Source organism: Sorex araneus, chromosome 9, assembly GCF_027595985.1.
Source record: "Sorex araneus isolate mSorAra2 chromosome 9, mSorAra2.pri, whole genome shotgun sequence".
Lineage (NCBI taxonomy): Eukaryota > Metazoa > Chordata > Mammalia > Eulipotyphla > Soricidae > Sorex > Sorex araneus.
In genome coordinates this window covers 25,552,373-25,576,354 of record NC_073310.1, presented here as the reverse complement: position 1 = coordinate 25,576,354, position 23,982 = coordinate 25,552,373, and the positions used below count along the sequence as shown (strand labels likewise).

General features: G+C 36.0%; 1 protein-coding gene across 1 annotated transcript in view; it reads left to right on the top strand.

The window, feature by feature from the left end:
• Positions 1-23,982, top strand: part of RYR2 (ryanodine receptor 2) — a 762,156-nt gene that overhangs the window by 688,355 nt on the left and 49,819 nt on the right. The window contains exons 83-88 of the mRNA XM_055147039.1: positions 224-297; positions 9,480-9,560; positions 10,476-10,564; positions 13,495-13,623; positions 18,280-18,384; positions 20,838-20,919. Coding sequence (XP_055003014.1) covers positions 224-297; positions 9,480-9,560; positions 10,476-10,564; positions 13,495-13,623; positions 18,280-18,384; positions 20,838-20,919 — 560 coding nt within the window. The remainder of the gene's footprint in view (positions 1-223; positions 298-9,479; positions 9,561-10,475; positions 10,565-13,494; positions 13,624-18,279; positions 18,385-20,837; positions 20,920-23,982) is intronic.

Here is a 23,982-nt window from a genome sequence, read left to right as displayed (position 1 = left end):
TGTTTTATGTTGGTTTTTCTGGGCATCATTTCAGCGTAGATGCTGGGATGTTAAAATTCTCTGTATAAAATTCTCAGTATACTGGATAGACATCAAATTGGAGCTAACTTTAAGTGTGTGCTAAGATTTTATCACGTTTTAAGATCCATGATTTTTAAGCATTTGCCTTCTGTTAGAAAAAGAATTTTCTGTCTCTTAAACATTTTTCTCCCTGTTATTATAGCGTCCTTGACTTAAATGCATTTGAACGGCAAAACAAAGCTGAAGGACTGGGAATGGTGACAGAAGAAGGATCAGGTATTGATCATTTCACTTAAAAGAATCACTTGTCTCCCTTCATCCCTGAAATGAGCCAGTTATCAGTGATCTTTTAAGTACAGCATGACACAAATTATTTTGAAGTGAGTGAAATGCTGGTGTGACTGATGTACAAGTTCATAACTGACCGCTCACACAGTTCTCACCCAAACTACAGCCTTCTGTGTAGATCATTCGTTTCTTTCCATCCCTCACTTTTTGTTGTGACCTTTATCCTAGTTGGGTAGCAAATACGTAATTATTTATAGTGTCCTTTAGTATCTATAGAGTTATAAAACACATGGACAAATCAAATTAGAGAATGTTGGATGTTACTGAACTGGTAGGCTTTCATCGGGTTCTCTATCTTTAGAATAACAACCCTTTCAGATCTTCCTAACTTTCACCTTTCTTTTAACACAGTTTTCCTTGTCTCTCATATATTTGTGTCTTTGCATGTACAAATTGATAAATAAAATAAATTCAAGAATATTTTTGTATTTAGTATCTACATTTATTTTATGTGGACACAGAAAGAGTTTTGTTCAATCTTAGTTTTGCTCTCTGTAAATGAATGTTAGGAAAATCGGTACGCAGTGTATGTAAAATGAAATAACGATTACCACACATCCGTTTCTGTAATTTTAAGAAAATCATCTTCAATAAATTTTGTTTGTGTTTTTATTCTTTGGTGATTTTAAAATTAGGTTAGCCTTAGTAAAATCTCATGTGTTTGTTTTTGTTTGGTCTGGTTTGAAATTGTCACTTTATCAATGTGTTTGTCTGGGAATACTGAGTCTTCTGTAAACTAATTTTATTGCAAAAATACATTTTCTTCCATCTTCCATTTGTAGTTTGCTTGCCATTCTGAAATACTGTAGAATTAATCTTTTTATACTACATATTTTTGTCCTCATGATAGGAAAAATGTAGCTGAATGTGGAATAGAGAATTTGCTGCATCTTCCATATTATATCATAATAATTATAATTTAAACATATTTTAATCATACTACAGTGAAGTTCCTATGGTTTTATTTTCTGCTTGGCATTTGAATGTAGAGTCACTTATCTAATTTTATTATTCATAATGGGTTACTTATTTATATTAGCTATCTTCAAGAGACATCACCAGAAACATTTTAAATACACCTAAGGTTTATGAAAATTAGTATTAAGCCGTATGTCATCAAAACTAACATTTTATGCTGCTGTTAAAACAATGAACCTAGGGGTCTTTTCTGCAGAATTCAGACCCAACACAAATCTCAGGTGCCATTCACAGACATTCTCGGCATTTTTGAGCTATAAAGAGCTTAAAATTGAATTTTCTGTCCAGATTCCCATCACCCTGTATTAGAATTAGAAACATTTCATTTTTACCTGCATCTTTCAATTAATATTTCAGAGTCCCTGAGAACAGTTCTATTCATTGTTTTTATTCATTGTTTGTGTCAGCTGCCATGAAAGGAGAGTGACCACAAAGGACTTGCTGGTTTGTTTGTTTTTAACCAAGTCTATCCTTTGTCAATCATATATGGATCGAAATAACATTGCGGGTCCTAAATGGGAAATAATATTCTGATATGAGAATTCATATATTTCGATATAACATGGCTTTGGCTTGTTCTTTTTCAAAACACACACAGAAAGGCGCACATACACACACACAAATATTTACCCAAACTGATTAATAAGCTTTCTGTTATATTTCCTTACAATTTTGAAAAGCAAAAACACAATCTCAACTTATTTCTTTTTCCCCCATTTCCTTTCCTTTCCACTACTGTAAATGTTCTATCTTCCCTTCCTCAGTCATCACTCATGAACGTGGTAATTATTAAAAACAAACTTTTATTTATTTGCTCCTCTCTTTGTTCTCAGCTTGGTGTAGAGTTTTGATGGTGAAAGTTTTGCACATTTTTCTTTTCTAGGCTTTTTAAGAGATAAATTATTGAATTACTACCATTATGCATCCTGTTATTTTAAAAATATGTATTTATCTTTTTTCCCCTCTTTCTATGAGGATTGCAGTTTTAATGTATTGGATATAAAGGGGAAAGGAGCATTAAACATTATGTCATTGTATTTGTTTTTGCTGTTTCTTTCATTTACAACATTTCTGGTGGACCAAGGCTTTGTTATTGTTGTGTAAATGAATGAATCATACAATGTGTGCATTAGTCTCCCTGTGGTGTTTCTGTTTGGACATTCTTGGCTTTATGGCTGCATGGACTGGTGCATGGGAAATCAGCAGTGTTTTGTGTCAGCTAGGACAACCTGAGTATCCTTATGGCCTGTGAACTCTTCCCGCCTCCACGCAAGCACTGAGTATCTGTGGAGCTTTTCTCTATTCCTTTGAAAATATCACAAAAACACTACCTATCTTAACATAAACACTACCCATTTTAACATACAAACTGGTTTTTCTCTTGAGCCTAATTCAACAGTAGAAAAGGTAGGATGTATGTACTCTTCAAATTAATACAGTAAAAAAGCATTCGTATTTCATAGTAATTTCTAAAGGACTTAGAATATATTGATAGTACAGAACAGATGAGATTTGAATACTATTTAATATGTCAACAAGGTTCCTAATCTTAAATTATACTTTCTTAATAATGCTATCCTCTTGATCAGAATAGTTATTAGGAGAATCATAAGCTATATTAATAGTGTGCTATTTCCCAGATTTTATTTTTTTGTGGGTGTGTTTATTTTTTGTATTGTTTAAAATTTTACTAAAGTGGAGGGAATTTTGCACACTTACAAGAGAAGGAATATTCATGATTTTCTGGAATATGCAAAACAGGCTAAAAATTTCAATCTGCTAGTCATAATGCTACTTCAAAGTATGAGGGTTGGTCTTGGCTCAGCACTGAGAAAGCAATCTGACTTAAGTCCACACCATTCTAATTAATAGTTTCCATTAGGTGAAATTTCTTCCTGATGATAATGAAATAACAAGCATTGCACAATCAGGGAAAATGTAAACATAAATTATTTCAAAATCAACAGCTCCTAAATGTTTTAAACAGACTTTAAATTTTCCCCATGTTGCAAAGAGACTGAAAGACAGAAAGGTTATGTTTTACCCATTCTCCCGTTACCTAATTTACCCATTCCCTAAACCAAGCCCCTTTCCTCACATCTAACAGTATTTGGGTGGGATTTATTCTTGTGCCCAATAATGGATTAAATAGTATTTTTAACTTTATTGTTCACTTTTTTCCATCAAAGAACTGATATATTGCATTTTTTTCATTTACTTTAAACTTTAAAAGTTGAAACTTTAAAATCATGTTTTTGCCTTTTGTTCCTAACCTGATAGTGAGATATCATTAGTAAATGTGTATTTCTTTAAGGTTCATATATAAAAATTTCAGACTATTTGTCTTTTTGTACTGCTATAACTATCATGCAAGCTTTTCCTCGTGTCCTACCCTTTCTTCATAAATTCTCTTTTTTTTTTTTGCACAAAATTCTGGATCTTCTATTAGTTTCCAAAAAGTGTTCTGCAAGTGTATTTGTGAGATTTCTGATATACTCAATGTGTTATCCTTGCTGTATGTTTTAATCAAATGCTTTCATGTTAACATAATGAAGTTCAAAACCAAAAACCAAAGTTAATATCTAAAATTTTACTTCATCTTTATATTTTTAATTTGCATAATTCTCAGATCCATTTAACCTCATTACTAAGTCATTTCCAGCTTGAATGTGCAATTTTCCATTTTGTAAGTTTTACAGAATAGGTATTGAATTTTAGTTTGGGTCATTTTGCTGTGTTCCTAGACTTTATAAAAAAAAGTTGAAAGTTTAAAATTTATCTGATATTTCAGCAATTATTTGTTTAAAATTTAACATTAAACATTAACAATTTTTCTAAATTTCTATTTGTAACTAGTAATGTGTTTATCCAAGGATTATACTAATATATTTATAATGACCACTTCAAGTTTATGTGAACTCAAAGAAGAAATCTGATTTTAATTAATCAAGAGTTTAATTAAAACAATAGTGAGATATTGTTAGTATTGTTAGTACTTGAGTATCTATTGACTATTTGGAAATAGATATCGATTATCTATTGACTATTTCCTACCCAGATTTTCAAAGAACTTTCATAGTGTGTAGTTTGTACTAACACTTGGTTTTGGCTTCACTTCTGCCATTCCTGTAAGTGAAATTTATTTTTACTGAGAGCCTGTGATGTCAATTCATGGAACTGAATAGATTTTCTTAACAGCCTTGATCTGTTTTTAAATTTTAAACTCATTACATTTAAATGACTATTATATTCTAGATACTGTCCTAGGCATTAGTGGTGCCTTAGGATTTGAGTACTGTATAGACAGATTTCTAAACAAATTTACTTCATGACAATGGACTTCTCAAATTGAATGAATTTAAGTGCTATGAGTTGAATACTTAGCTTCCGGGAGTAAATAAGAAGTCTCCCAAGAGAAACAATATATGGCCCGAAATAGACATTTATCTGGTAGCTAAGGAAAACAAAGATAGATGTTCCAAGTGGAAAAAAAAATAGTACCTGCAAAGTATAGGGTGAACAACATGGCAAAAACGGCTACTGTGGAGACCGGATACTAGTATAGTGGGTAGGGTGCTCCCCTGGCATGTCCAGCCTGGGTTTGATCCCTGGCACTCAATATGATCTCCTGAACTGCCCAGGAGTTATCCCTAAATGCAGAGTCAGGAGTAAGTCCTGCACACCCCTGAGTGTGACCCAAAAAACGAAACAACAGTTTTTCACCTAGAGTTGTTAAAAGGATATGGACCAGGTCGAAAGATAATTTGTGGGAAACATTGAAGGTCTTTCTGTGACCTATAAAATAATTTGTCTTTTCTTAATGTAGAAATATAGTTCAGGGATTAATGCACTTTCTTTGCATGTGGCCAACCCCATTGGATTGCTGGCCCTCTTAGAGTCCACACGCCCGCCAGGGGTTGTTCTGGTGCACAGAACTAGGAAAATCCCAGAACACTCCCAGGTATAGCCCGATAATCCAAAGGAATATAAACTAGCTGAATGTTTATTGAAGTTTTTTAGATTTAATCTCTTGACTTTCAGCATTTTTAAGTTTACATTGGGTTAGTGTAAGCAATTTCATATCACTTAATTTATAGATTTATTGTAAACTTGATATGCAATTATAAAAAAATTCTAAAACACAGACTAGAACATTATAGTCACTGTCAGTTGTAAATCTTTTTAAAAAATTATTTTATTAATTTAATCATAACATAACTCAAGCAGTCATACATACCATTTTAGAAATAACAATTAAATTACCAATACACAGTCAAGTATCTGACATTTTAGTATTTTAAAAATCTTTGCCTTAATCCTACAATAGATATATAAGTCTTCTAAGGATCAGTAATTAGAATTATTTTCCCCATGGCAGTGGAAATCTCTTAAGTTCCATTTAATCATATACTATAGGGACCTATTTTATGTAGCAAATTTTATGTTCCACTTATATTTGCATTATTAGCGATAACAATGACATGACCTTATACCTCGACATTTGGTCTTCTTGAAGTATATTCATTATAATTTAATTGTGTTTGTGCATACACATGCAGAAATACAAACATACATATTAAACACTCTTTTTCCTTATTTAAATTGTTTTGTTTGAAAACGAAAAACAAAACAAAACAATTTCAATAGCACAGCGGGTAGGGCATTTGCCTTGCACACGACTGACCCGGGTTGAGTCCTCCACCCCTCTCAGAGAGGCCAGCAAGCGACCGAGAGTATCTTGCCCACACGACAGAGCCTGACAAGCTACCTGTGGCATATTCGATATGCCAAAAACAGTAACAACAAGTCTCACAATGGAGGCGTCACTGGTGCCCGCTCAAGCAAATTGATGAGCAACGGGATGACAGTGATACAGTGATACAGTGATAAATTGTTTTGTTAACAGCTGTTGATGATTCATTATTGGCAGTAGTTATTGATGGTGATTAATAATGAAAAAAATCATATGTAGACAAGGCTGAGAATATTTGATTAGTCCACGTATTTTATAATAATTCATAAAATAAATATTAAATAACAGAGTAAAATTATTTCAATTAACTTAAAATGTATTTACTCTATTAATCAGGCAAATCAATTGTGAATAGGAAAGTGGTCTTTAAATATGTGTTCATCTTGGGGCTGGAGCAATAGTACAGCGGGTAGGGCATTTGCCTTGCACGCAGCTGACCCGGGTTCGATTCCCAGCATCCCATATGGTCCTCTGAACACTGCCCGGAGTAATTCTTGAGTGCAGAGCCAGGAGTAACCCCTGTGCATCGCCAGGTGTGACCCAAAAAGCAAAAAACAAACAAACAAACAAACAAAAAATGTGCTCATCTTATTGGAGCTTGGTAATAGGACTAGTTTTGGTTTTAACTTGAATAAGATTAAATAAGGTCAAATTAATATTACTTCTAAATGAGAATTTATATTTTAATACATATTTTTGTCCTTAAAATTACAGTGTCTTTTTAAAATTAAAAATGTATTTAATAAGTTCAAACAACTATACTTACCACATAGTTTGTTGTTCCCTTATTTTCATGCTGTTGTCACCCATGATAAATTCACTTTCACTCAATACATGTTAATGGCCATACAGCTTATAATATAGAAGGTCTACATGTTTCATAGGTCAGAAAACTAAGGTGAAAAGAATGAACTTATAAGCAACAATAATTAAATAATTCTCCCATTTTCTATAATGTTATACGTTATGTACCCCTTATCGTTAAAAATGAAACTAAAGGAATATCCTTCATAATATCTTCATTTTTGTCATCACAAGCTATTACGAATAATATTCTAAAACTGTGAGTGTGGAGCTGGATACGTAGTAGAGGAGTTAAGATGCTTCCTTTACAGCATGAAGCAGACCCTACTTGAAACGCAGGCACCAAATATGGTCCCTCAAGCATCATCAGGTGTGGTCCAAACCCTCTCACTCTTCCAAAAAGAGAATATGAGAGCACTTTCAACTACATCTTACTCTAATTTATTTGTTACTAATCATATTATTTTCCATCTTACAATGAAATTTATTTTGCATACATCCCAAATTAGACTTGGTCCTGCACCTTCTGCAGACATAAAGCCATAATCCATCTCTGTTACTGCACCATCTACATGCAGCATGGGCAATGGCAGCATTTTAATCAAAGGATAGTGTATTCATTAAACAACAGACTAGTGTCTACCTGGTATTGTCTGAAGGTAAATGAAGGTTTGATTTGTTCCTTCCCTCTTCCTCCTTCATATTGTTCTACTCCGTGCAGTGTGTCCTTATGTAAGTGCAGTTATTTGTCTGTGTTTTAATGTACAGTCCAAAAAATACCGTGCAGGTCAGAAAACAATAAATAATTATAATCAGTGTGCATTGTGCAGAACATTTTTAGGTACATAGAGTGATTTTTTTCAGTGTTATTTTTTCTCAATACTTTGATCAAAGGTTAATTACTCCACAATGGATATGTAAATATTGATTGTACGTGCATCATTTATTGACTCAATTTTCTGAAAATAAATATTAGATGGGCTCAAAGGAAAGAATCAATAATTCTATGCAATTAACTCATAATGTTTTGATTTCTAAAATAATCCTAAACTCTTCTGATTAAAATAACTCACAATATAATATTATCATAGAAGAGTTTAATCTATTAGTCTAAGATTATTTTCCCTAACTCTATCATAAATGTAAACACTGAGGAATGGGCTTATCAGCCATGTACTGAGATTCAAAACAATGTGCATTTAAATTTGGCACGTCAGCTTGCCATCTAACTGATTGGTATACTTGGTGATTTTTTAGTTCAGTCACCAAATGTCTTATTTTATAGGCGAACAGGGAAACCAGTACAATGATTTTATGTACTTTTTTTAATGTTTATATTAGTTTTCAAAATGGTTTTGCTTCCTAACCCTCCCATTATATGAAGCCTCTCACTTTGAAAGTCAAAGACTGCAGACTGGTAAGTCCATCAGCTCTCTGTCATTATAATCACTCATAGTTTTAAAGTAAACACATGATCATTGCATAGTTTTCTTTCTCAGCCCAAAGTATTTATAGTATGAAAATTTATCATTTAAATGCATAAGTACATTTTTCACTTGCCAAGCAACTTTTTTTTTGTCATTTTGCTTTCTAATCCAATTTAAACTCCAGAGCATACTCATACGGTTGATTTTTTTTTTTCCTCAGTGATACTCTATGTTTTGAAAGTCAGTTTTCATTTGTGTAGTGCTATTTCTTTTGTATTTGTTTTTATTTCATTATATTTTTGCTTTCAAAGTAACTTCTGATCATGATACATATAAACTGAAATATTACTAAAATATTTTACTTATTTTCTGAGGTTTCATCTTTTCCCCACATTTGTGTTTAATTTTTAATGATGCATAGTAGCTTCAAGGGCAATGAGATGTCTTTCTTTCTGTCTTGCTTTGTTAGATTTTTGTCCACACAGGATGAGTCTTTCATTTTGGTCTGATATTTAGAAATAGATGTGCTTGACAGTTTTACTACTCCTAAATAATGCTCCAATTGAAGATATCTTTATTTTAGATTTCTGTAAGGTTTTAGTTTAAAAAACAACTATAGATATTAAAGGAGTTAATTAGTAAGAGCTAATAAATATATTTAGTCTGTAAATTTTTCATGAAAACTTTCTCATTCTTTAATAAAAGAAATTCTTGATCTTACTCTACATACACATATATGTGTATAGATGTGCACATATATTATGCCTTTGCATTGCAACATTTATAATTCATACTCTGGGGAAAACAATTTTAATATTTGTGATAAAGAGATTATCCCTATACCCATTTTACAAAACAAACAAAAAGTTGTCCTCTTCAAGTTGTTTCTAAAATGTTGCCAAACCCATGCTGCTACTTTTAACAGAGAAATCTGAGTTTTAAGATTCAAATCTTCTTTTCCTACCAAGTAAAAGTGCATCTATCTGCCAAGCGCATGATCTTATGAGCTTCAGATAGAAAGCTGCTATGATTTGTGACTGGTTTTGGTTCAGAACAATGCTAGATTGACTTGCGAGTTTTAAGTAGGTGGGGATCAGAGGGAGGAGCAAGTGATGATTTATAAGCTGATTTCTCTGGACTTTCTGCAGGAGAAAAGGTTCTACAGGATGATGAGTTCACCTGTGACCTCTTCCGCTTCCTACAGCTGCTTTGTGAGGGACACAATTCAGGTTTGTGTGACCCGACAGTACCAAGGAATAAATATTTGAGGACATATAATTCAATTATGTTTCGTCCTTTGAGAAAAAAAATACAGTTTTTGAACATTGCTTTATATTCATTGGTATGCAGTGGCATTATATTCATTTCTTTGCCATTTTCAAAGCCCTTTGCCAGCCATTTCATTTCATTCTTCTCAGTCATTCTATCACTTAATTCTTTCATCTTGAAGAAGGTGACATGTAAAGAAAGGCAGATTAGGTGGACACCCTTAGAAATACATATAGTGGTGTTAGGCTATATTCCAGAGAGTCTATGATATTATAAACTATTGCTCAGTTACTTGTAAAGCAGAAAATCTATAGAAAAATGGATTATTTTATTTTGTACCACTTCTCTTTAATTGCAAAATCCATTTCACTGCATCACTTAGCACAGTGTATTTCCATTCATAGTTAATATACCTAGCTTCTGCTAGGCCTGTGTGTCAGTGAAGGCAGGGACTACGTCTGAATTTTCTCTATTTCCATGGTATTTGCCACAATATAAGGAATGTGACTACTGAGTAATTAAATTACTGCATCCTAGAAAGTGGACATAGTCATTATATCGGTCACGCATGACATTCCAGCCATTCACTATCTAGAGCTTTAGACCTAATAAGTATCTGGAAATATGTATGCTAGCCAATTCTTAGACAATAATTGAATACTAATATTCTGCTCAGTTCTAGTTATATTTGGGGGGATGCCCATTCATTTTTTATGGAAAATGTCTATTATTTCATATTTAAAAATGTAATTTAAAGTACTATTTTCTTAGCCACAATGATTTTACCAGAGACATTATTTATTTCTGGAGTTATTAAAATAAATCGTTTTGAATTTTTGAATGAAATTTAATGACATCTTTTTTGTTTTATGTAGATTTTCAAAATTATCTGAGAACTCAGACTGGCAATAATACAACTGTCAACATAATTATTTCTACTGTAGACTACCTGCTAAGAGTTCAGGTATGTTACCATTTACATGAAACAAATGAAAGGGGATGACTAGTTGAAGCTATATGGGAGAGCTGTTAAAGTGACATGTTCTAATATGTGTTAACTTATGACTGGATAAAAAAATTTAAAAAAATTTGTCTCTGATCACAGAATTCCTCGAGTCTGGGGGTAAAACTGTTCTTGCTTTTGCCTTAGATCCTGGATCTTATTTTTATTATTTTCTTTCTCCAAGTGGGGGCATTTTTTGTCTACTTTTTTTTTTAGCTTAATTGCATGTTAAATTTGCTTTCACTTTGTCAACTTCTTACTGCTTTGCTTTTTCTTCTATACTTGATAGATAAATGGGAAAATAATATCTGAAACACTCTTAGGAATTGGAAAGATTTTCAGATTATCTAGTGAATTTTTGGATAGAAGCCTACATCAGATTAGTCATTTTGACTGCCCTAATTTCAAATCAGTTTCAAAAAAGCTTCACCCTCCGTTGCTTTAAAGTATCTCTGATGTTAATAAGATGGCATTTGTGGGACTGGAGCAATAGCACAGCGGGTAGGGCGTTTGCCTTGCACGAGGCCGACCCAGGTTCGATTCCCAGCATCCCATATGGTCCCCTGAGCACCGCCAGGAATAATTCCTGAGTGAAGAGCCAGGAGTAACCCCGTGCATCGCCAGGTGTGACCCAAAAAGCAAAAAAAAAAAAAAAAAAAAGATGGCATTTGTGGTTGGAGAGACAGCCGAGAGGACTGACCATGTACAGGGGACCTAGGCTCCATCCTAGCACTACATAGACCCCCAAGAACCATTGGTGTTAGACCAGAACACAGAACTGGAAGTAACCCCTGAGCACTGTGTGGTGTGGCTACAAAACATGAAAACAACAACAGATTGCCCCTGAATATGAAGGTAAAGGGTCTCAATGAGAGTGCTACAAACCATTCTCTTTCTTGGGGTGGGGTGTGAGGGGAATGTCTGTTTTGACCACACCCAGCAGTGCTCAGGGCTTACACTTACTCCTATTTCTGTGCTTAGGGATCACTCTTTTTTTTTATTTTTTAAAATGGAATCACAGCAAGATATAGTTACAAAGCGTTCATGATTGAGTTACAGTCATACAATGATTGAACACCCATCCCTCCACCAATATGCATTTTCTACCACCAGTGTCCACAGAACCCCCCCATCCCACCCACCCCTGCCTCTATAGCATACAATTTCCCCCATACTCTCTCTCTACTTTGGGCATTATGGTTTGCAGTACAGATACTAAGAGGCTTTCACGTTTGGTCCTTTGCCTACTTTCAGCACACATCTCCCATCCCGAAAGATCCCTCCAACCATCACTGACTTACTTAGTGGTCCCTTGTCTATTCTGACTGCCTTCTCTCCAGCTCATGAGGCAGGATTCCAAATTGCTCTCTTAGATTGGCTCAGGAGACCACATAGGACGAATTGAGTTTGGCTGCTCTCAAGACAAGAGTCCTACCCTCTGTACTATAGCTTCAGCCACCTTATAAAATTTTTGTTGCTAGTGAAGTACCTGCTGGAGTCGAACACAAAGGCAGCCTGTGCAGGGAGTTCAACAATAGCCTTATATTTTTAAAGGTTAATAGACATAAATCAGATATGTCTGATCACTTCAGCCACACCCCCATCTCCTAAGTAACTATCCCCCTTATTTTATTTATGAGAAAAAACATAATTTTTGTATATATTTTAATATTTACAAAATATTATATTATTTGTATAATATAATATTTTAAAATATTTTTTATATTTTTAAAACTGCAAATTTTGGCTTTCAGTTTTCCCCTTACGCTGAATCAATAAAAGCACAGTTTATTTTTAATTAATGGAAATTAATGGAAGAAATTAATTTTTGAAGGAAATATATTGGCCTCATAAGAAAAATGTGTGGTTTTTATAATCATTCCTCAAAATCCCACTGTAGTTTTTGAACAGATTACTTAGTATTATTGATTTTAAGCTCCTTCAAATTTAAGTTATTATGGAAATATTAACCTTATTGAGATGTATTTTCAATCATCGTTTTTTATCAGTAGTTATTAGTTTCTCAGGGGACAATTACAAAATCAAGGTTTTTTCCCACATTATCACCTATGAAGTGTCATTAGCTTTGTTGAATTAAAAATGAGACCAAAGGGGCTGGAGTGATAGCACAGCGGGTAGGGCATTTGCCTTGCATGCAGCTGACTCAGGTTCGATTCCCAGCATCCCATATGTTCCCCCGAGCACCACCAGGAGTAGTTCCTGAGCGCATGAGCCAGGAGTAACCCCTGTTCATTGCCGGGTGTGACCCCTCCAAAAAAAAAATGAGACCAAATATCTGTAACCACAAACTAATTGTTCCAAAATTTGACTAATTTTTGTTCTTACAAAGTAAAAATGGACTTTTCTATAGAGGTAAATAGGCATGAATCTTATGAATTCTTTTGTCTGTGAAGAAATATAAAATATGAATCCTCATACCTTATATTTCTCTCAAATTCAGGGTCATTCAGAGAAAGTCATTTTTAATGTTAAGTTTCATGGTTTTCTCTGTTATTTATATTCTGGTAAAATGTTGCCAAATTTTATGTTTAAGAAATTTATTAAGAAAACATAATCTTCCAGTTTTATTTTATTTTTTGCTTCCAAATACTTCTTTCTTCCAAATAAAGTTATTTTCTATTGTAAATCTAGGGGCTATAGAGATAGTACAGCAGGTAAGAAGTTTGCCTTCCAAACAGAGGGCCAGGCTTGAGGTCTGGCCCTGCACACTGCACATGGTCACCCAAGAACCACCAAGAGTGATTCTGAGCACAGAGCCACGAGTAAACCTTAAACACACAGCAAGACACACAGTCCCACCCCCTAAGTCTGAACAGTGTTTATAGGTCATGGATAGAATATTCATTAATTATATAATCTCTCATTTCTAGGAATCCATAAGTGATTTCTATTGGTATTATTCTGGAAAAGATGTTATTGATGAACAAGGACAACGGAATTTCTCTAAAGCAATACAAGTGGCAAAGCAAGTCTTTAATACTCTCACAGAGTATATTCAGGTAAACATCTGAACATTTTAAGGAAGCTAAATATTAGCTGATTACTGTTTCATTTTATGGAAAATGTAGTATGGTTAAGTGTTTTTCTCTTATGATCATCATTTCCTATTAAAACCATCTATAAATTTTAGCAGAGTCTTTTGCCCCCACGCCTGACTGTCTTCACCCGGGGCCACTTGGAGGGGGTGGGTTGGGTTTTCCTCTCCAGCCCAAGCAGAGCCCCAGCAACCATAGACCTCCGGAACCTAGCCTCAGCCATGCTCAAGGCCCCTCTCCACATGTTTGGATGAGCCTCACTCATGAAGGAACCGGCAGAGGAACCCAGGTGTTTGGGGTCCAGGGCTGAGATCTCCAAGCCTGCTCGGATCAGAACTGGGCCTCTTCCGCCCAGATCCTCCATTTTCCAGTAGCTAGGCGGTCAAACCCAGAAACTGCCCTCGATGCCGTGTAATCCCATCAATGACCAACATCCAGAGACTATAAAACCAAGCTCCCGGAAGCATGCAACATCTTATAGCCTAGTTCTCCCTCTAGGAGAACCTGGCAAGCTACCGAGAGTTTTTCTGCCTGCACAGGAGAGCCTGGCAAGCTCCCCGTGGTGTATTCATATGCCAAAACCAGTAACAATAATGGGTCTCATTCTCCTGACCCTGAAAGAGACTCTAATGTGCCACCATTAGGAAGGATTAGTAAATAGAGGCTGCTAAAATCTCAGGGCTAGGACGAATGGAGATGTTACTGAGACTGCTTGAGAAATTCGGTGATCAACAGGATGATAGTGATACTGATACTGATAAATTTTAGCGGTATATACCTACAATAGTAGATTGAGATGTGACTTTTTATGGAATGAACTTGATTTATCATTTGACAAATATAAATGTCAACTCCATTGAGTTATGAGCCATAGTACTGTCACTTATCTCTAAGACCATGCGGGGGAAGGGTGATGCGGGCTTAATGTAGACTAGACACTGAACACAGTGGCCCCTCAACACCTTTATTGGGAACCACTGAAACTCTGAACCCAGAGTTTTCAATCACGAGTCCCACATACCTGAGTTTTCTATGGTTTTTATTCGTGGGTGAAGCTGGTCCCAAGTGTGTGGAGAGCAGCCATGAGCGTGGTGGCAGTTTGAGTAGTGGTGCCTTATGAATTTTTTAGATAAAAAAGTTAATAGCTAAGTAAAAATATGTTGAAATCTCAATATTTATATGATTAGCAAAAACGCTTTACAATTTAGAATGCACTGAATTGTTTTGTTTTTTGTAATATGCAATAAAGCAATGCTTTATCTGGTTATTATTGTTTAAAAGTAATATCTCATGCTAATAAACAGAGACATCTAGCTAAATTTTCAAAGAAGTCAGGAACCGGCAGCATTCTAACTAGCAAACAGAAAAGTACAATGAAAGTTTGTTTTTATAGACAGAAAAGAGGATGAGACAAGAAAGGAAAGACTTTAGGCAAAACCATCTGCCCTATAAGGATAGCAGGGGCCCTTACACAGATTGCTTCACATTAGTATTGATCAGGACATTTCAGACAAATTATTTTAAACTTCACTTTGGGGAGATACTGAAACCAAAGTTAGGTGAAGTATTAAATCTTGCTGTTAATTTCTCCATTTGGGGCATTTCTTTATTTTTTATAACACTGCTTAGCAACTAAATAATTCTAAATGAATAGTCTCTCTTCACACAATCAGTTAACTACTGATTGATTTACCTTAATCATAACAACTTTTTATAGGAAAGAAAGGTAACAATACCATAAAAATTTAAATAAAACTATAAAAAGAAATTAAGTCTACTATGACAAATTAAATTAAGAAGAGATTGGACAGAGACCAGAGAGACAGTGCAGCAATTAAGATGTTTTCTTTGCTTGGAGCTGACACGGGTTTGATCTCTAGCATCGCATATGCCTGGGCATCTGAGCAATGCCAGGAGTGTTCCCTGAGCACAGAGCCAGGAGTAAAAGCCCTAAGCCCTGCTGTCTGTCTGTGTGCGTGTGTGTGTGTGTGTGTGTGTGTGTGTGTGTGTGTGTGTGTGGTCTAAAAGTTAAAAAGAGAATGAGAAAGAGAGAGAGGAAGCAATAGGGAAAAAAAGAAAAAAAGATGGGATGGACAACACTTAACACTTATAAAAATGCTTAATTTTAAAATGTAGAAACGAAAGCAAAGTCATAGGTGTATAGGATAACACCATTTTCCAGTGTTTTGTAAAATATAATGGAAAATAAAAGATTTAGGAAAACTGTTTTTGGAATTATTAAACATTTTTTTCTTTTTTTTCTTTATTTATTTTTAATTAGTGAATCACCGTGAGGGTACAGTTACAGATTTATACAATTTTGTGCTTATGCTTCCCTCATACAAAGTTCGAGAACCCATCCCTTCACCAGTGCCCATTCTCCACCACCAGTAAACCCAGCATCCCTCCCCAATCCCATCTCCCCCCACCCCATCCTACCCCACCACTGTGGCAGAGTATTCCCTTTTGTTCTCTCTCTCTAATTAGATGTTGTGGTTCCCAATAAAGGTGTTGAGGGGCCACTGTGTTCAGTGTCTAGTCTACATTAAGCCCGCATCACCCTTCCCCCGCATGGCCTCCGACCGCATTATACTTGGTGATCCCTTCTCTGAGTTGCCCTCTCCCCAGAATGTGAGGCCAGCCTCCAAGCCATGGAGTCAGCCTCCTGGTACTTATTTCTACTAGTCTTGGGTGTTAGTCTCCTACTCTGTTATTCTATATTCCACAGATGAGTGCAATCTTTCTATGTCTGTCTCTCTCTTTCTGACTCATTTCACTTAGCATGATACTTAGCATGCCGATCCACTTATATGCAAAATTCATGACCTCCTTTTTTTCTTTTTTTTTTTTTGGTTTCTTTTTTTCTTTTTGGGTCACACCCGGGGATGCTCAGGGGTTACGCCTGGCTCTTCACTCAGGAATCACTCCTGGCGGTGCTCAGGGGACCATATGGGATGCTGGGAATCGAACCCAGGTTGGCCGAGTGCAAGGCAAACGCCCTGCCTGCTGTGCTATTGCTCCAGCCCCTCCTTTTTTCTAACAGCTGCATAGTATTCCATTGTATAGATGTACCAAAGTTTCTTCAATCAGTCATCTGTTCTAGGGCACTCGGGATTTTTCCAGATTCTGGCTATTGTAAACAGTGCTGCGATGAACATATAAGTGCAGATGTCATTTCGACTATACTTTTTTGCTTCTCTGGGGTATATTCCCAGCAGTTGTATTGCTGGGTCAAATGGGAGCTCAATTTCTAATTTTTTGAGAGTCATCCATATTGTTTTCCAAAAGGGCTGAACCAGTCGGCATTCCCACCAGCAGTGTAGAAGGGTCCCTTTCTCCCCACATCCTCTCCAACAGTGGTTGCTTTTGTTCTTTTGGATGTGTGCTAGTCTCTGTGGTGTGAGGTGGTATTTCATGGTTGTTTTGATCTGCATCTCTCTGATGATTAGTGATATAGAGCACTTTTTCATGTGCCTTTTGGCCATTTGTATCTCTTCCTTGGGAAAGTTTCTGTTCATTTTCTTTGCCCCATTTTCTGATGTGGTTGGATGTTTTCTTGTAGAGTTCAACCAGTGCTTTATATACCATTGATATTAACCCCTTATCTGATAGGTATTGTGTAAATATCCTTTCCCATTCTGTAGATAGTCTTTCTATTCTGGTCACTGTATCTTTTGCAGTGCAGAAGCTTTTTAGTTTAATGTAGTCCCATTGTTGATCTCTGTTTCCACTTGGTTGGTCAGTTGCATGTCATCTTTGAAGATAGCTTTATCTTCAATATCGTGGAGGGTTTTGCCAACATTGTCTTCAATGTACCTTATGGTTTGTGGTCTGATGTTGAGGGCTTTAATCCATTTTGATCTGACTTTTGTGCATGGTGTCAGGTCGAGGCCTAAGCCCATTCTTTTGCATGTGGTTGTCCAGTTGTGCCAGCACCACTTGTTAAAGAGGTTTTCCTTGCTCCACTTCACGTCTCTTGCTCCCTTATCAAATATTAGATGATCATACATTTGGGGTTGTGTGTAGGGATATTCCACCCTGTTCCATTGGTCTGCGGGTCTGCCTTTGTTCCAGTACCATGCTGTTTTAATTGGTACTGCTTTGTAGTAAAGTTTGAGGTTGGGGAGGGTGATGCCTCCCATCGTCTTTTTCCCAAGAATTGTTTTAGCTATCCGTGGACGTTTGTTGTTCCATATGAATTTTAAGTACCTCGGAATCAGCTTAACCAAGGAAGTAAAAGACCTCTATAAATAAAACTATAAAACACTACTCCATGAAATAAAAGAGGACATGAGGAAATGAAAACATATACCTTGCTCATGGATAGGGAGAATCAATATTGTCAAAATGGCAATACTCCCCAAAGCATTATACAGATTCAGCGCGATCCCTATAAGGATACCCATGACATTCTTCAAAGAATTATTAAACATTTTTAAATGCTTATCTTCCAAGAGTACTATGCCCATTGTTACCGCCATATATCATTCCTTGGGGATTCCTGCTTTGTCAGATAGCATGCTCGATAACCAGATGTATAAAATTAATTTTTCCCAGTGATTGTAAAATATATTTTGAAATTTAACTATCAAGAATAACTGCTTTTTTTTTCTTCTCCAGGGTCCTTGCACTGGGAATCAACAGAGTTTGGCACACAGTCGTCTATGGGATGCGGTGGTGGGATTTCTTCATGTTTTTGCTCACATGCAAATGAAGTTGTCTCAGGTCAATTGTCTCACTCCCAACATCTTAAATAACTAATGGGAAACTAATCATTGGAAAAGCAAATATGTTTTCCTATATTTAAATATTGTCTTTTTTAGGTCACTTCTTTTTCACTAGATTTTAAAAAAATTTTTGTTGTTGCTGTTTTGGGCCACCCTAATGGTACTCAGAGTCTACTCCGAGCTCTGTGCTCAGGAGTCGATGAATACAGAAAGTCCCAGGATCAAACCAGTATTTCCTGTATGCAAAGTATATTCAAAGGATGTGCTCATTGAGCTATTTTTCCATCCCTAAACATTTTTTATAAAAAAAAATTTGCAAGCTGAGAATAAATAGTATCCATTATTCAAATTTGAGAACAAGAGATATTAAGAAATTAATTTTATAGAAAACTAGAACAACCTAGTCCCCAGATACTGAACACTTTACAACCTATTATAAATCATCTTCCAAATGGATACTCACAGGAATATGCCTCCTCACTACAATAATTGAAAAAGGGTTTGTAATCTGCTATAAATCCCATGTTAAAAAGAGAATTTTCATACAGGGACATAAAAATACAGCTGTTCTCAATAGAGGGCATTTCACCCATTAGCAGAAATTTTAACTTTGTGAAAGTCAAAGAGAAAATTAAATGGCTGTAAAGATAAGAAAATAACAAATAAACACTTCCTGTCAGCAACAAAAAAAATATTGTTTATCTAGGATTACATGTTGAAAATAACAGTTTGTTATTTTCTTATTACTCTATTTCATTAGAAGCTAAGATATATATGAATAGAAATTTTTGTTTGTTTGGGGGAACCTTAACCAACATTGATGAGGGATTACTCCCTGACTGTGCTCAGGAGCCACTCCTGGCCAGGCTCAGGGGACTATATGTGGTGCTAGGGGGATTGAACACTGGTCAGCTGCATGCAAAGCAGGTGCCATATCTGCTGTACTGTCTCTCTGGCTCACAGATAGAAAACAAGTTTCAATAAATATTTCGGGCTAGAGAGATTTTACAGGGGTTAAAGTGACCCCAAGTCAGTCCCTGGCACTGCATCTTTGAAGACTGGGCCAGAGTCTTGCGGGTAGGGTGTTTGCCTTGCACATGACTGACTGGGTTCAATCTCTGGCACCCCAAAGGGTCCCCAGAGCTGGCCCGGAATGATCCTTGAGCCCAAGGCCAGGCGTAAGGCCTGAGCACCGCTGGGTGTACCCTCCTCCAAAAAACAAAACAAAACAAGCATACAAATAACAAAACACAGAAAACAAAAACAAAAATACATCTCTGAAAGCAGCCATGGAAATTCCAAAGAAACACCCTGTCAGCCTTGAGTAGGCACCTTAGCAGCACTACAACAACCATGGTCCTTGCCAAACAACCTAAGTCGGTTTGGCCAAGAATTACTAAGAAGAGTTCCTGGATGACCTGAGCACGTCTAGGATTCTCCCCCAAAATCACTGAATAAATATGACCCTTTGTAGTATGTTTTGAGATTTAACACATGTGTGAAGACTTAGCAGCTATCAAGGAAAGAATGCTAGATTGAAAGCCAGGATATTACCCATAGAGGCTCTCCTTTTGTTATTGTACCTTATGAGCAGATAACTGTTTCCTCTCAAATAATGTGAAGACATGTCTGACTGATGAGCAGAAGCATTGTCAAAGATTAAAATAAGTCTATTCATTAATAAGGAGAGATTTGCATCAGTCGTAAGTATATGTTGGGAAGCTCTGTTGGTTGACAATAATTGAAGACAAGATCTCACTGTTTCCTAGAGTCTAGAAACAGAAGTGCTATATAATCTAGTTTTGGGTAAGATGAAGAAAATTGGGGAAGAACCTTGAATTTTCTCAGAAAGCTATCTTAAAGATGGCTGGAATCATCCTAGTTTTGTGGTCCTGAGAACTATGTAAGGATTTGATCAAGTCTTTATACATTATAAAGCTTACTCCAAAAAGGGCTCAGAAGAACCCCAATCAAGTTTGGTCAAGGATAAAATACATGTAAAATTAATATCAGCAACTTCAGCCAAATAAAAGACTATGGTTTTTTCATCTGATCACTAATGACATTTTCAGTAAAGGAAACCAGCATGAACCAAATTTATATCATTACCAGACAGTTCTCATTCAACTATCATGTCATCATTCTATCTGCCTACCAGTTGTTCACAGTGGGTCGATCTAGTAAGGGTAACTATTTAGAAAGAAAAATTCTCACTTTTTCAACAATGGGGGAAAGGTTGGTTTCAGATGTAACTGAAATATTAAATAAACAAAGTTAGACACTGATTACAGTGGAAAGAACAGATTTTAACATTACATTTGGCCTTCATTTACTCGAATCCTGCTATAAAGAGATTACTATTAGTAGAGCAGTGCTGTTTTGTGAGAATAACTGAAATAGTCTTGCTGCAGTTTTCTCATACTATTGCTAACGCTGTGTTAATATTTTTAGGACTCCAGTCAAATCGAACTCTTAAAAGAGTTAATGGATCTCCAGAAGGATATGGTGGTCATGTTGTTGTCCATGTTAGAAGGTAATATCTATTTATGTTTTTATATTCTTCACTGTATCACCGTCATCCCATTGCTCATTGATTTGCTTGAGCAGGCACCAGTAACATCTCCACTGTGAGACTTATTACTGTTTTTGGCATAGCAAATATGCCATGGGTAGCTTGGCAGGCTCTGCCGTGCGGGCGAGATACTCTCAGTAGCTTGCTGGGCTCTCTGAGAGGGGTGGAGGAATCGAACCCGGGTTGGCAGCGTGCAAGGCGAATGTCATAGCCACTGTGCTATATATCCTTAACTTTTTATATGTAGGATAAATTATTTAGACAATCATCATCCTACAAATAATAAGATACCAACACTAATATATAACATTCCTGACTTTATTAGTTTAAGGCAAGTTCTGCACATCGCAGTTTACATATTTGCAGAATAAAAACAGCAGTACCTCATCTTTATCCTTTGTTTCATAGTGACTGTCTAGGAATACAGCCTCCAGTTTGTTTGATTATAATCAGTAGGATAAGAGACAATTGACTTCAACTGTGTAAATCACTACTTTGAGCTAACTGCATGGTGAAATACTTGTGGGTTCATAAAGTCCTGCTGGAAAATTCTGGTGAGATCTACCAAGGCAGCAGCTGGAGCAATCTCATTCACTTATCCACATGCTTCTCAGTTTTTATTCCCCTTTTTTAGATTTTTTTCAAATTAGTACATCTATAATGTATTATCTCAACGGCTGCTCCTCCCAGACAGGAGTATAAAATGAGGCCCCCATAACAATGCCACCGGACTCCACACCAGGCTCTTTTCACTCAGGGTGCCCCAGAGGGGAGACAGGTGAGACCTTCCCTACCCCAAGGGACCCTGCCCCTGCAGCCTACCTCCACTAGCCAACCACTGCCATGCTCCAGGCCCCTTTCGGGAGACTCCGGCCGAGCCTCATACATGAATGAATTCCCACAGAACTCAGATAATGCAGAACTTTGTGATCTTGGACTCTGGACTCAACAGGACCCGGAAGCAGAGATCCTCTGTCTATTATTCCCCAATCTCCAGTGACCAAGGGATCTCACCCATAAGCCACACCCTGCCACACCCTGCTGGCACCAGATATTTATGATACTTTCTACCCATTTTCCATAATTATGACACCATATTTGATGGAGTGATGGAGTTTAGACAGTAGGCAACAAAAATAGAGAGTAATATATATATCACTATATATAGTAATATATGTAACATATATAGTGATATATATACCTCTCGGAGAGCCCAGCAAGCTACCGAGAGTATCCCACTCACACGGGCAGAGCCTGGCAAGCTCCTTGTGGTGTACTCGATATGCCAAAAACAGTAATGATTGCTCTCATTCCCCATGACCCTGAAAGAGCCTCCAGTCCTTGGAAAAGATGAGTAAGGAGAGGCTGCTAAAATCTCAGGGCTGGGAGAAATAGAGACTGGTGCCCGCTCAAGTAAATCAACGAACAACAGGATGACAGGGACAGTGAAAATACATTTGTATTCTGTATCAGGCAGTAAGCACAGTGCTTAATAGTTTGGGCTCCAGACATCTGCCACCACTGTCTGAAGTCCTGCTCTCACTTGTTTTTGCATTTCACAGTATGGACAAATTACATCTCCACATCAAAGCTTTCTTCCCTGTGAAGTGGAGGTAATGATAGGCTCATGTGAGAACTCACTGAAGCCATGTGAATTTAATCACAACTGAAAAATATTGACTGTTCTGCTACTAGTCTTTTTTTCTTAAATTCATCTTAATTTTTGTTTCTCAGTTTCTTAGTTGGTTCTGCAATGTATAATGGCACTTTGATTATTCAGGGCAACATAAAATCCTTAGCTGACAGCCACTTTGTATTCTCTCAGTACTGGATCCCTTTTCTAGGATCAGTTCAAAAGTTAGTCCAAGTAATTGCAGTAACTGTACTCATAATTGTAGCATTAGTAACAGAATCAACAATGGCAATTTCAATTAGTCTCTAAAAATACTGGCTACTGGCTTATATATTTAATCCTAAAAAATAATTTTTAGTCTGATAGCACCAGTTCTCAATTGGAAAAAAAATCTGAGGTGCAGAGAGACTTAAAAATCTGCCAGTCAAGCTAGTTGGTTGGAGTCCAAATCAAACCCAACTGTGCAATTCTTGAGCCAGAGTCTTAAACATGATGTTTACTGCTTCACAGGTGGATACTGTACATCTCTCATTCACCACCTTTTTCCTCTGTTTTTATGTTTCTAGCATGTTCCATGACTCCATAATTTAAGATAAAATTTCTTTTAAAGTGTATCAGCAAAGTATTTTTCTTTTTTTCTCTTATAGCAGGAAAATGATATATAACTGAAATAATACTCATCAGCTGCAGGAATACAATATTATAATCTGGATATGTGTATATACTGTGAAATGACTTATGCAATATGTTTGGCATTCTCTATTACATAATAGTTGCAAACTTTGTCTTACAGTGAGAAATTTTTTTTAAAAATTAGGGTATCTGGTTTATAACACTATAAATAAAGCATTCAGGACTCTGAAGAACCAACAACAGAATGACTATAAAGAGATCTATTGAAATGATTTACACACTAATTCAGAATAGGGCTTATAATTTGCTCTCAGAGAATCTATTTGAAGTTCTAGCACTAGTCTGAGTAATAGAACTTGCTAAACTTTAGTTTCTTCAGAATTAATTGATAAACACTTTCTTTAAAACTTCTTAAATTACATGTTTTTTGTAAGCATAATTTTTCTACCTTACAGAACTATACAGATGCTTATTGTGATTAACATAATTTTTGGATTTCACTTTCTTGCATTAAGTAAAAGTTTTAAGCGGTATAAGTTTTGCCCCATTATTATGTTCTTTAAATATGCTACTTCTATGATTAATTTAAGGGAAACTTAGCTTTCATTTGCATGTCAAGTTGCTTTGTAAATATGCATTCACATGTATTTGTATAACCATTTTCAAACTGGTGTTTTAAATAGGTTTCCATATTTTCCTAATAATTCATAAACTGATCATATAAGCAAGGATGTTTCCTTGGTTCAAATGTTTCCAAG